This window comes from Sinocyclocheilus rhinocerous, unplaced genomic scaffold (genome assembly GCF_001515625.1).
Source record: "Sinocyclocheilus rhinocerous isolate Xijiao unplaced genomic scaffold, SAMN03320098_v1.1 scaffold204, whole genome shotgun sequence".
Taxonomy (NCBI): Eukaryota; Metazoa; Chordata; class Actinopteri; order Cypriniformes; family Cyprinidae; genus Sinocyclocheilus; species Sinocyclocheilus rhinocerous.
The window spans coordinates 305,678-320,347 of NW_015644006.1; the positions used below are offsets into that span (position 1 = coordinate 305,678).

Genomic DNA, 14,670 nt, shown 5'->3' on the forward strand with positions numbered 1-14,670 from the left:
AATCGTTTCATTCACTTGCCACATAAACATGCTGTTTGTTGATCTTGGCTCACCTTTGTACTTTACCTTTTGAGATGGTTTCCTCTTGAAACAAAGAAAGAGGAGAAATCTCCTGTGGCGGCAGCATCCGATGAGGCAGCATATTGGTATCTGTGAAAAAGCTCATCTCTAGACAAAACAAAGCAGCCTTTTTTTTTTCCAGAAAGGGAAGGGCAAAGAGGGAGGAATTTATTCTGGGAACACTTCAGATATTCCAGTGTGCTAGTGAAATCTATAGTAGGTGTGGTTGAATGTGAATTTATTGCTTTAGGTTGCTCTTTGAATCCACTCTATAGAGTTGATTTGATGTGACTGTTACTTCATAGGTTTAAACTTCTAGCTACGTTTTTTGGTACAACGGTTCTACCTCAATCTGACACTGCGTCTCTGGTAGTGTACGGATACAATAAGTATGTACACGCAGGTAGACTCAGAGCGAGGAAACTTCATAAAGTGCATCAATACAGTGAGCGAAACACGCCGAACTAACATGGGAGTCTCACTTCACAAGAGAAAGCTCTGGATGCTTGACTGGTGCCATTGTAAAGAATGTGAACTGCAAATTTTCACTTTTTTTTTTTTTTTTAAGCCTCCCAGTTCAAGGGCATATAGTGCCTGTCAATTCGATGTCAAACTGTGCCTCTTCACTGGTTTTGAAGGGAGAGCGTGAACTATCCAGAATACCTGATGCCTCTGAAGGATGTACAAAAAGAAAATCAGGAACCTTCAAAACTCCTGCCATTCATTTTCTGCTATCAACAAGTAAATTATTTGAAACTCTTGCCAACTACTTCCTGTGGTCATGTGACACAATGACATTTCGGTTTGCCACCGAGCTGGACAATATCTAAGAGGGAAAAGGTATTAACTGTACATATTTAGAAAAGTTGTTAATTTACCCTTGCAAAGTGGCCTTTATAGTGTAATATTTTATACTTTCAGAAATAAATGTGGTTATATTTGTTTGCTGTATTCCATTTGTCTTAAAGAATTTTGTGTTTCAACTGATCACATACATAATAGTAGGCTGTTAAGGGGTTTTTAATTGGACAATGCTAATTTCTGGACAGCAGGGTTGCTGAAATAAAGCAGAATGTAGAATATTTATAAAATCCACATTTTATAAATATTCTACATTCTGCTTTATTTCAGCTACCCTGCTGTCCAGATATTGTTTTAGAGACAGATGATTAATGGGATTATTTTTTAATATTGTATTATATTCCATCAATGGCATAAAAAACTGAATGCTATGCAAGTCTGACATATTTCTCAAGGATTAATAATGTTACACCACAGCTACACAATAATGTTACACCACATCTAATTTGGCAGCCCTTGTGTGCATTGTTTTCAGTATGGCTTTGATATTGCACCAGGAGACAGTTGATCACATACCTTTTTGTTTGCTACACTCATTGACATTCTGATATGAAGATGTCTATTCAAATATCAAAGCCACCAAAGGCTTCAAGTCACTCTAAAAACAACCCTCCCAAACAAGGCTAAACTATGAAGCAGATCTGAAATATAGCTTTTGCTAAATCACAACTTGACCTTAAAAACTGAATCTATTATCTGTCAGAGAATATTGAATAATACAAGATTGGTCTCGGGTGATTAACCACTCTACAGTTTCTGGGAAGGAGAAGGTTGAACGGGGAACGGAGAAATGCAGAATAAAACCCACATCCTCTGGAGAATAGAAAAGCAAATGTTTTTCTGGACAGCGAGTAATTCAGATATCCTCCTCCTTGATCCCCCTTCTTTCCATTTCCCTGCTGTGCAGAAAATCAAAGTCGGACACTTATACAATCAACCAGGAGCATTGAACAATGGCACTCTCATTTCTCATTATAGGTATACTGGGAAGAGGGTTCATTTTGGTATCCAGTCCACTGAACATTTGTAAAGAGAAGTGCAAATGTTCTGTGAGCAGATTAACAAATTAAACTTCTCTTTTACTAAGAAAACTGAGTGGAAGTTACCCAAATAGCAATGACCCTTAACCATTTTGACTGCAAAGACGTGATTCATGTGCCAGTAAGGTCATGTAGTGGTAAACTCCAAAATTAGCCGCAAGATTTGAGGTATTAATAATGTTAGAAGAAAAACATTGCTACTAATACGCAGGTAGGTAGAGTCTTATTATCTGGTCTGCAATAGTATATGAGGATGACAGAAACTGTCTTGGGGATACATCCATACAACCACAAGAAGTCACTTCCTCTTGGCAAGAACTATAACTGTGGCTGCTTTGTCTGTGCAAGCCAACTATTTTTGCCAACCTTGAGGCATTATTCTGATTACTTACTATTACTTAGTACTATTTATTATTAACACTATTACTACTACTATTACTTATTATAGAAACTAAATGAGTGTGTTGCTTGTTCTTCAGAGACTTTCAAGGAAGTCAAATGTAAGTATAACCATGAGTAATAGGGATGTATGACAGTGATAGTGACATCAAAATTATAAATTTATATAATGGACAATATTTAATAGGGTATGGTAATTTCCACCTGTTTTTACATTTAATGATCTAGAGTTGTTAATTCAATAGTGTTTAATAACACTAATAATTTAAAGGGATAGTTCACCCAAAAATGAAAATTTGATGTTTATCTGCTTACCCCCAGGGCATCCAAGATGTAGGTGACTTTGTTTCTTCAGTAGAACACAAACGAAGATTTTTAACTCAAACCGTTGCAGTCTGTCAGTCATATAATGGAAGTGTATGGGAATCACAGCTTTGAGAGTAAAAAAAACATACACAGACAAAACCAAATTAAACCCTGCGATACATTGAGGTCTTAAGACACGAAACGATCTGTCTGTGCAAGAAACTGAACAGTATTTATATAGTTTTTTACCTCTGATTCACCTCAATGTCCGAATGCGCTCAGGATGCCTTCAGCCAGCGCGTGACGCGTCTTCTTCTTCTTCTTGCTTTACGGCAGATCGCAGACTTATAAGTGCATTACCACCAGATAGAGTGTCAGTGGTCCATTTGAGAGATAGGTGGCGGTAATGCATAAATACTGTTCAGTTTCTTGCACAGACCGATCGTTTTGTGTCTTTACACATCAATGTATCGTCACGAGCCGCAGGGTTTAATTTGGTTTTGTTTGTGTATGTTTTTTTGACTCTCAAAGCCGTGATTCCCATTCACTTCCATTATATGACTGACAGACTGCAACGGTTTGAGTTAAAAATCTTCGTTTGTGTTCTACTGAAGAAACAAAGTCACCTACATCTTGGATGCCCTGGGGGTAAGCAGATAAACATCACATTTTCATTTTTGGGTGAACTATCCCTTTAATAACATTGTTAATCTTTAGAAGATCTTAAAATGAATATGAGTCTAGTGTAGTGTAGTGACACCTAAATTTGTGTTTAAATATATTTTTATTTTTAGATTTTTTTTAGGATTATATGGCTAAAAATTGGTTTAAACTATCTTCATGTCTGTGGTCTCCCATGGTTTTAAAATCGGTTAAGATTTTAAAATCGTCTAGTGTGTCCCAGGCCTTTGTTGTATCACTGAATGCACCTCAGTGTGAATGGGCATGACTCTTTTGAGTATAAATATTGGCTTGCAAGCTTGTGGGGTGTTTTGTGCATGCTGAGTGTGGAAAGACTATGTTCCACCAGGGTAAGTTTAATTACAAGGATTTTAATGAAACACTGAAATTAATTAAACTGGCACGCTTTCCCTTGTTCTTGAGGATTTACCATTTGTACTCCGAGGAGATTTTGGTGGACTGGTATCAAATGCTAACTGACTAAGCTGAAGGTCTTGGCAATTAAAATGGATCAAAACTGTAAAAGGCCACTACTGTTTGACTGTTAGGCTCAGTGGTATCACACAGTTGTCACAAGATGTCGAGCCCAGATTAACAGTGGGAGGTGGGGAGGTCTGGTCCAGCCCAGATGGATTCAGTTTCTGTCATGTGAGGGATGTGGTCTCGTTCTCTTTTGCTATTTCCATACACATTTAGTCCAAACTAAGTAAAAAGGAGGAAGTTCATTTAAATAGGAGGAAGAACGACAAGCATTGTCAAATGTTGACGCCAGTTGGCGAAAGGAAAAACGCACTAAATTCTGAAAGATGACAATTTTCAGGAGGAAGGTCAGTTGTAATTGCTCATTTGATATTCACATCACCACAGGAACACCAATAAATTAGATGGAACTTCAGTAAAGGCCACTGCACCTCTGAAGTCCGAAATACAGATACTGTAAGATACAAGATACACATTCTTTGACCACCAGAGGAAATACAAGGCAAAAAGAGGCAAGTTCACTTGTGTCTTTTGTGCCTTGTTTTTTGTGAAAAGTCTTAGAATAGATTCCCTCTGCTATTTAACAACAGTGCGGCTCATTGGCTTTGGCCACTCATCCATTTAAGTAACTACAGTTGCATTTATATTTCAGCAGGGGAGACGGGAAAAGCTCTACTCATTCATAAGAATATGTGAAAGTCATCATTTAACATCAAGTTGGAGCCAAAAGTAACATTAAATTGATACTCTGACTTCAGAAAGACCACAGGACCTAAAGTCAAGACTCTGTTGGGTTTTATGCCAGAGGAGGACAAGCCCAAAGCTCGTATATCAATAACAATGAGGAAAAAGAAGCAGTATGTTTATACCATTTGTAAACTGGTCAAGATTTACTGCTATAGTGTTTATGCCGTGGTAGATACATTTCTGTGGCTATTTGTGGGCAGGACTGTGGGCACTCACTGTTTTCACATGTTTTTTACATTGAATTTGCAGCAAAATCGTGATATATACCACTCTCATGGTATGAAATTAATCATACCATTGTGATGGATAGATTTCAGTCATCTTTCTTGCCCACTGTTAATGATTACTGACGGTATACGTGACCTCGTAATTGACATTAATAAAAAAAAACTCAGCTAATTATACTAAAACATGTTTTGAATGTCATTTTACAAAAAAAATAAAAAAATTTTTAAAAAAAAAACACTAGCCAGTGAACCCATTTGTCCTTTCTGAACGTCAGCCATTCGTTGTGTAATGACTCCTATTTGTTCTCATATCTGTGGGGCGAGAAGCATCATGCCCACGCACTTAGAAAATTGCTCATTAACTTGTTAAGTAATTCAACAGGTAATTCATCCCAACCACAGAGATAATGATCTCATTTGTCACAGAGGGGCTCTAAATAACTGAACCATCAGATACAAAAATAACCATCGCCATTGTAATGATCAAACCTTGCCATCAGAACATTATAACTGCTCCCTATTTCTTTTTTTATATGATTCTGCTACTGTTACCTGCACAGTAGTACCTGATGTTCTATTAAACTCTAAAAACATAATGCAATGTTAATATGATGGGATTTTTCATATTGATTTTTCACAGGTGTTTTACCTGTATTTTAAATTATGCATTGCACTGTGTGGTGTTGTGTTGTATGGTTTAAGGAAATGTCCATAAATGTAAAGGTCAATGTCTTGGCAGAAAATTACCTTTAACGTTTTTCTACTTCCGTTTTTTTTTTTTTTCCTTACAGTGAAGTTTCATTAAAGTACATACATGTATAAAAGTACTTTAATAGCTTTTATTAATTCTTTTTTTTATTTCTAAATTCAATTCTTTAATATAAACATTGAAACAACACAATTTTAATTGTTTACAATTTTAATAATAATACATTTATTACTTTATGTAATGATGTTTACATTTTCTGAAGAAATGTGAGTCATGCTTGCTTGACTTATCTTTTCATAAATTCATATGTATGAGCCAAAGTAATTGGAAGCATGATTAATAATATAGTCATTTTTCAATGTGGTATTTTAATTATAGTTTATAGAAATGGGTTGTATAAATGTATTACGTTAACAGACTAAATAGCTACGGACGTTGTGTTGATAATAATTACTTATAATGTTAACTAATAAGCACTTTAAGAATAAATTAGGCAAATTCATTGTCAATATTATCATAAATGTAGAAATGTTAGTTGCATCTGTTCTCATCTGTAATTGGTCAAACAAACAATTAGCTCTGCCCCAAACTCACACTATAGGTTGCTGGGTTGGGATGGTTGGGATATCTAACCAATAGGAGCGATTTTTAGGGCCACAGATTCATAGTGTTAACATTTGGGGGAGAAATCAACCTCCTAATGGCATATAAGAGACGTCTCTGCATATTGAACTGGGATTCTATAAAATAGCAACCTTTTTAAAGATGGTTTTGAAGTCAGTTGTGATGTCAGTGTGTTTATAATGGGCTCTGATCCAAAGAGCAATCCATTGATGTGCAAAGAGAATGAAAGAGAATGAAAATATTGGCACAAGAGTTCATCCACGAGACTTCAAAAGGGGACATTTTCTCTTTGCAGAAAGGTCTATCAAATAGAGCCTCATTGTAAATGGCCCAAATCCTCATTTGAAAGTCTTTTGATAATAATTTATGACTTCACATGATTAAATTTTATTATATGAGATTTGTATCTTTCCAATTAAATAGAGAATTCAAGTAGATTTTTTTTTTTAGGACTTGGGACTTTCAAGATTTAGATTTTTAATTATTTAGTCAAGGTGCTTTTTATGCATGAGTTGATTGTGTTCAAAGTACTGAATGTCACCGGAGACCAATTAACAGAGCACACAACCAACAACTCGTGCCCAATGACATAAGCACAGCCCATGTCGGTCGTCTCAGGTCTTCAGAAAGAGCACAAAGACACAAAGTCTTCTCCCAAAGAAGCCTGAGTGAGGACAGGACTGGGTCGAGAAGGCTTACTCATAGTTATTTATACCAATTTAGCTCTTCCTCCCTCGTGAGAATAGCCTGATTGGACTTTAGTTGTGTGTCTGAAAGTATGACGCTCTCAGGGAGAAAAACAACTGTGTTCCTCCTATTATTTCCCAAAAGATCTCAATATCAAGGGGTTACCTATACTGTATTAGCTACAGCTATTACTGATAAACAAGTCACAAAAACACATCTGGCATTAAATAATTATATTTTGGGGATTCATTGATACGGCTGATTCTGGCTGATACTGTTAAGCCAATGCTTATTTCAACTTTATGGCTGATAACTGATAAACAGCTAATACTAAATTCTATACTTTTTTGTCTGTGCGCATTTAAAGGGATAGTTCATCCAAAAATGACAATTCTGTCATTAATTACTCACCCTCATTTAGTTCCAAACCCATAAGGCCTACATTCATCTTCAGAACACAAATTAAAATATTTTTTATGAAATTCAAGAGCTTTCTGACCCTGCATAGACAGCAACATAATTGACACATTTTGTTTTTACTATTTTAACTATTTTAACGATGTCCTTACTACCTTTCTGGGCCTTGAACATTTCAGTTGCATTGCTGTCTATGCAGGGTGCAGAAAGCTCTCGAATTTCATAAAAAATATCTTAATTTTTGTGTTCCGAAGATGAACTTACAGGTTTGGAATGACATGGGTGAACTTACCCTTTAATATAAAACAATAAAAATCTAAAATCAATTATTGTAGGCATCCTGACGTTATAACATATAGTATTAAAATGGGTAAATGTTTTAAAGATGACATTTAGCAGATATTCAGCAAAAAAATTGATGTTGGATTTACTTTGAACATATATCTATTACATTTTATTCAGTGTGTTATGTGCCGTTTGTCGAATGATTTTTTTTCTCTAAATTTGCTATTATATTTCACAAATAATTACGAAGGAACTGTAAGTAACACAAACAGAAAGACTGAAATTGTATTTTCTTGTAAAACATACTCTAATAATCTTGTTTTATTTACAGCTTCAAAAAAATATATATATTTTTTTTTTTTTACAGTGAACGAGAGAGCAAACATTGGCCATTTTACCGCATGTTTTGGTGTCTTCACCACTCCAGCCTAAGATTCACAGTCATGCCTTTAACTCAGATAAAGCCAAAAGGCCTAATGGTCCCCCAGAGATCTAATGCCCTAGATATGCCTTCCGCCCCATTTCTGCCGGAGCAAGAACCCTAAATCAATGCTATTGAGAAACCAATTAATCACTTTTCCAGCTGGGTCAATAATTTTAATCTAAAACGGCAGTGTCCTGAGACTGACCTTCTTGACAAGTGTCCAGGGGTTGTTTATCAATAAATTAGACTGTAGCTTGATGCTTTCTGGGCTAATTTATTTTATTTTTCGGCTAATCTAAATCCCCGTTTGAGCCAGAACAAGGCAAACAAAACTGATCCCAGACTTGCACATTTAGCTCACAAATACATGACGCATTTACAGGTATGGAACAGAGCGACCTGAGCGGACATGTCTATTAAGCATCTATTCTAAGAATAGGATACACACACGAGTCCTGAATGAATAATGGAGAGGGCCCTCCCCAAAAGGGTCTTGCCCCTATTTTGATAGCTCCGCCCCACATATACGTACGCAACCCAAAGTTTTCAAGCGAATCAAGTGTTTTTGAAAAATCACATACCCTGCCTTTAATAGGAATAGCAATCCAGTAGTTCTTCAACTACTAATTGGCTGGTTACTGAGGTGGACTAGTTGTTGTTGTTGTATATATATGTTGTATATATATATATGTGGTCAATTTAAATGGACTCACTAATCACAAACGAATATGAAATAGGATAATTTGTTTAGCATTTGTCGGAACTGGCTGTTCAGTACATCAGTGGGATTTTCATTCTATCCAAATGTAACATTTGCTTAGCCTACTAGCATGCTGCCCACGTCCAGATGGTCTGCAGTGCGGCCCAATAAGCTGGATCACACAAGTGTTTCCCAGAGATCCTGTGTACCTATTAGTGGCTCCCCATGTTCTGTTCTTATATAAACCCTCTGTTCCATTTTATTTTGTTGTTGCCTGGTTTGAAATGAACATTTCTGAATCAACAGCTTACCTGTAAGGCACTCTACATCCTTAAAAATTTAACCTTTCCATAAATACATCATACAATAATCAAAATAATTAGTCTTTTCTGGGCTGAATACAAAGGTTTTGGGTAAGGAGAACGTGAGGCACCTGTGAAATCTTAACAAACATCTCACATATGTTTGGGGCTCTCACTTAAGAAAGAAATACAGTATATAAACATACCATGGCTGTTTTGCTGTAAATTTTTTAAACCACATGCCAATGTTAAATCACCTGTGTAGTAATACTGCTCCACACGACGAGAATGAAGTTTTAAAAGCTGAAGTCGTCTCTCACGATGAATGTCCCCGACCCGTAGAAACCCGCTAGTCTCGTGACCTGAAGAAATTCGCGCTTTTAAGAACGGCGGGAAACCCCTCGGTGATTGAATCATGCGCCTCTTGTTTTGGCCAACAGAGGGAGACATTTGTAATGGTTTCAGTGATAAGTTATTGAACAGAATGTCGTCTGGCACAGGGATTTTTCCCCAAGATGGAAATTTATTTTCAAAACGAGCTAATATATCTTAATATGTCTTTACTAGAGGTTCGATTTCTTTCTTATTTGGTCAAAATTATGTCATACATACTATCTTCCAACTATCAACTATCTTCAGATCATTAATCACATTATATAGGCTAGATATAAAATATATATTAAACTTAAGAAAACAAACATTTTTGATAAAACATAAGATTTTCTGTCTGACTCTGGGGACAACCAATAGGAACTGAAAATCAGTTAGAAACCATTATCTATTAATTCATGCATTCATAGAAGATTGCTATAATATAATATACATCTGACACTATCTACCAGTGTTTGAGTGAGAGGCCAAGACAAAAGCATATATATTTTTTTAGAAAATGCAAAAAGTATGCCGATGCGATTACACCCAAACATGAACAAAAACATATAATTAATTAATTTGCACATAAATCAGTTTATTTTGTGCTAGTACTCAAGCGTCAGTGTACTGAAATATGGGAGATACAATATCTAACCACAAGGTGGCACTGTTATTACAATTATCACACTTATGGTGTGTGCTGATGTTTGGGTATGATAGAATAGAATAGAATAGAATAGAATAGAATAGCGTGTTATTGTCATTGTACAGCTGTACAACGAAATTTTATTGTGACACCTCATGTTATGCATAACTTTAGTGATAACTGACGCGTTTACTGAGAGCTCATAAGCTATATAATATTTTGTATAATTATTTGTATGGGCCTAAGGCAATTTGACTTTTGTTTATCTTGGTAGGCTAACATTTCACTTCACACGGTAGGTTAACATAGCCTAATTTCACAGGTAGCAAGATTTGACTGTGTTTGAATGGAAATATAATTTATGATGTTTTCGAAACCCAAAGGCCCTTTTAAGTAATTAGGTGTGTTTGATCTAGATATAGGCTACAAGGTCACATGCAAATAATTGGTGGAAATATGTCCAAGTTCTTATGTAAACAATAACTCGTAGTTTTAGGACTATAGATTTGCTAAAGACAATACGCCATGGCCTAGGGCAACAAAAGACAGGCTATCATATGTTAGCATTTTCACAGAAGCAATGAAATCCTGAGCCACCCACCTTAAGCTTACGGCAACATTCCAGCAACTGCAATTCATCTTTTGTGAATAAGAAATAACAGATATCAGTTACCAGATATCAGTAAACTGATCCGAGGCCAGTTAATAGTTGCTTTAATGATGCTATCATTGTTTAAAACAGCACACTGGAAACACATCTAAGATAAGCTAGCGAGCTATCATCATAATTACTGATTTCTTCCATAATTCAACAGAAATCTGACAAGTTGAAGGCCAAAAAGCAGCTCAAAGTTTGTGGGAAAGTAACAGATTTCAGCAGTTATTAGAAAGACTGTGGAAATGTATGCATGCGTACCAAGGGCGTTCTTAAAACTAGCCTCAAGAATCAATGACAATCGTTGAAATGTCTGGATGAAACAAAAATAACTCAAAATGACACACTTACAATGAAGAAAGGCTCCACCCCAAAGCTCTTATCATATAAATAAGACCGTAAATTCTTCAGGCAAGAACCCAATCAGTATATTCAATGAAACAAAAGACACCAACCCAATGTGAGTCATTATTGATTTTAATGACATTATGACATTTACAACTTCTGGAATCTCATTGAATAACATGTTGGCTGGGCATAACGGTACATTACCAGGACAAATTGGATGGGATAATTAAGGATTACGGAATATGTAGGGCAATGGTCTGAAATGGAACACTATTGACACACTTGGCAAAATTCAGCTCATTATTAGGAGTGAAATGAGCGAAAATCCATTGCAACACGTAACAAAACATTAATCACATAAATAGCAAGGCAAGAATAAGGAAACACTTGTTCAGTTTTTAGCCTGTTGAGCGGTACGGTCCCACATATGGGATTTTTACTTCTGTGCTCCTGGGAGTACGGTCCCACATATGGGATTTAGTGTTGGGTCGTTCTTGAACGATTCGTCCGTTTTGAACGAATCTTTAATGTGACTCGGGAAGAACGAGTCGTCTCGGGGAGTGATTCGTTCAGTCGCGCATGCGCAATGCCGCGGTGTGTCAAGTGACAAACATGACGCGTCGCCATGGAAACAATAAGGGGAAACGTTCTAAAATAACGGTCGCCTAAAAAAACTCACTCTGGGGGGACCGCTAGAATATTTTAAACTCACCAGTGAAAGGGCTAGAGTAGCTACTCCTTCCTCTGCCCAGCCTGATTAGGCAGGTGAGATAAAAAAATAAAAAACGGGTTCACTTCTTCCACCTGATAAATTTTACATTACCACTGGCCAACTTCTCTAATGGCAGTTTATTTAGTTCAGGTCAAGTTTTACCCGCAACTGCATCCAACCTAATTGAGCCCAAATAACATTGCTGTTGTGAGACGTGGACAACATTCTCTCACCAACAGACTGATTGTGACACAAAAGGTTTGATTGCAGTCAGACTATGAATGATAGTAGACCAACCCAGTCAATTCATGTACAATACCAGTCAAACGTTTTTACATATTTAACAGAATTTGAGTTGCAAGATCTTAAAAATGAAACTTTGAAAATGAAATGTTTTAAAACTGTGTAAACAAACACATTCTTTACAACAAATGTATATTATTATTAATAAATTATTTAAAGTGTATGAATCGAACATTTAATATTTAAGATATTATTCTTATTATTATAGATAAGGTTATTAAGATATTAACGAACTATATATTGTACAATTATTAGGTAATAATTCATGTATTAATTATTAATTAAGGTATTAATGTAAGGATTATTCAAACATTTAATATTTTAGAGATTATTATTCTTATTATTATATAATATTAACAAAATTATTAATATAATAACTAAGAATATCTAGTCAGCACACATGAACTCTGTCAATACTCTTTTAAAAAGCATCCCAGGATGCAACTCATGAAGATTTAATGAAATTCTTATTAAATTACAATTTCCTGACCTTATTAGTGGATCATGAATAACCAAACACGAACATCAATAAATATATTAATAATTTATTACTTCTATACTTGTACAAAAGGGGCATTTTTTATTCTTAGTAAACTTTGTTCATTTCACTTTAAGTGTGAACAACACAAGTACAGTGTCACATCAAGAGTATAAAATAAATAGGGATTTTTTTCTTGAGGCACATTTTCTGATTACTTTCCACTTCTGGTATAAATCTGGCAGATTTATACTGGTAAACAACACTGTTTTGTCCCCGAACACCTGCAATCATGTGACTGGTGCACAGGGAGTGATGTAATTGTAAATGAACATGCATTGAACTTAGTCCTGTTTATACACATAAACAAATATATTTAATGTAATGTATAAATATGCACTGCAAAATGGTTTAAAATCGATTAAGGTTTAATACTTTAGCAGAAAGAACATTACTGATTTTTTTTTTTCTAACAATGTTTTAATGAAATAAAATGAGAACTTTTGAGCCCTCTCATTTATAAGCCCATTGTACAGAATACATTCATACAGAATACAACCTCTTCTGATGGTGAGGTATGTGAAGCATACTAACAATCACATTCAGGCTCAAGGCACTGTATTACAAACAATTTACATTGAAGCAGCTGTGATTTTCTTAAAACTTTTGACCAATAGGTGGCGCAGTCCTGAAACATCTCAAGTACCATAATGTCCCAATGATACAAAGTTTCATTTCACAATCCAACAGCACTGCCAACAGTTCCTGCTTGTCCTTACCTGACAGAGGGCTGGACTTTTCAATGCACCAAAAAAACACGATGTAGCATTATATCTGCCCTGATTTCAATAAACATACATTTTTGAAATCAAAATGAATGGCATCTAATACATTACTAATATCTTAAGAGCTTTACAAGTCATTTTCAGGCTTGATAAGTGACCTAATTTTAATACACTTACGCGCAAATACACTGAGTATAACACTGGATCTCAAATCCAGCCCATTTCGCACTGACTTGCTTCGTCAAATGCAAATTTAAAAAGGTGCAGTCACATTAGTCAAATTTTTCACTCAAATCACTTTCAAACCGAGCAGTTTTCGCCGAGCAGTTTTCGGTTGATAACTGCAGTGAATTGCAGGAAATCTTTCACACGCACACAAAATTCCTGATCACAGTAGCAAAATTTCGCAAGTCCATCGTGAACTGTCAATAGTAGCGCCATATAAAGCTCATTTTAAACCAAGCAGCTTACTTAATTTGCGTGAGAAGTCTTGAACCTGTTGCGAAGTCTGAAAATCTTTCGCCAAACAACAGTAAATGTGACTGCACCTTGAGACAAAAATCTGCGCAATAAAACAATAAACATAAAATTAACAAATATCATACAGAATAATGAAGTTGGCTATATCACTCATGCACTTTTGAAAAGCAATAAAATCAGAAGACATTTCAATAAAGGAATGCAAATATGTTGTGGCACATATTACACAGCGAAGACTCAAGGCAAAGTGGCGCGGGTGACGTTAAAACATACATATTTTAACATTATACAAGTAAACTTTACGCACAAACTTGTAATATATCCAGTAAACTCTTCCTTATCTCATTATGTACATTAATACATCTATGCACGGCTTTAAACAACATGAACAAATGTTTTCTTTCTATATTTGCCACTTTTTGCATCATGTTTACAGACATGCTGAAGAATAATAATTGCATCTCTATGAAGACAAACAAGCCACATTCAGACCTCAACACACTTGCTAAAAACAACTCAGCTTGTGTGCGTTTAGAAACGCCAAACACGCCGCAGGTTCACCTCAAAACCAGCATGCGGCTGGGATGTTTATATTGTGGACGGTCGGAGGAGCAGCAGGGAGTTTCAGGAAGTGCTACTTCTCTTCCTGGTTCGAGGTCTCCTCAGCATCCCCTCCTCCTCTTGATCGCTCTCGCACTCTCTTTCGAACATGGCCACCGTTCGACCTACGTAGCCCATCTTGGGTTTGTCCTGTAAATGATATTGAGATGCATTCCTGAAATGGGATTCGACCGATATACCAACATGACAGAATCTTGGGTAAGACATCAGAAGCACTCTAATTGTTTAATTGGTCATATTATTTGACGATTTGCCTGGAGACTCCTGGACGTACTACAGCCAGACAGTTATCTTTTTTGGAAATGATTAATGGAGTATAAT

The 14,670-nt window shown here is 35.9% G+C and overlaps 1 protein-coding gene and 1 long non-coding RNA gene across 2 annotated transcripts in view; one reads left to right on the plus strand and one right to left on the minus strand.

Annotated features, from left to right (window-relative positions):
• The first annotated feature begins 37 nt into the window (after positions 1 to 37).
• LOC107757763 (uncharacterized) lies at positions 38 to 12,643 on the plus strand. The gene is made up of 3 exons (XR_001641964.1): positions 38 to 1,001; positions 2,452 to 2,454; positions 12,633 to 12,643. It is a non-coding gene; the product is annotated as an uncharacterized LOC107757763 (long non-coding RNA).
• Positions 12,552 to 14,670, minus strand: part of dapk2b (death-associated protein kinase 2b) — a 35,166-nt gene continuing 33,047 nt past the window's right edge. The window contains exon 12 of the mRNA XM_016575330.1: positions 12,552 to 14,478. Coding sequence (XP_016430816.1) covers positions 14,353 to 14,478 — 126 coding nt within the window. The 3' untranslated portion in view covers positions 12,552 to 14,352. The remainder of the gene's footprint in view (positions 14,479 to 14,670) is intronic.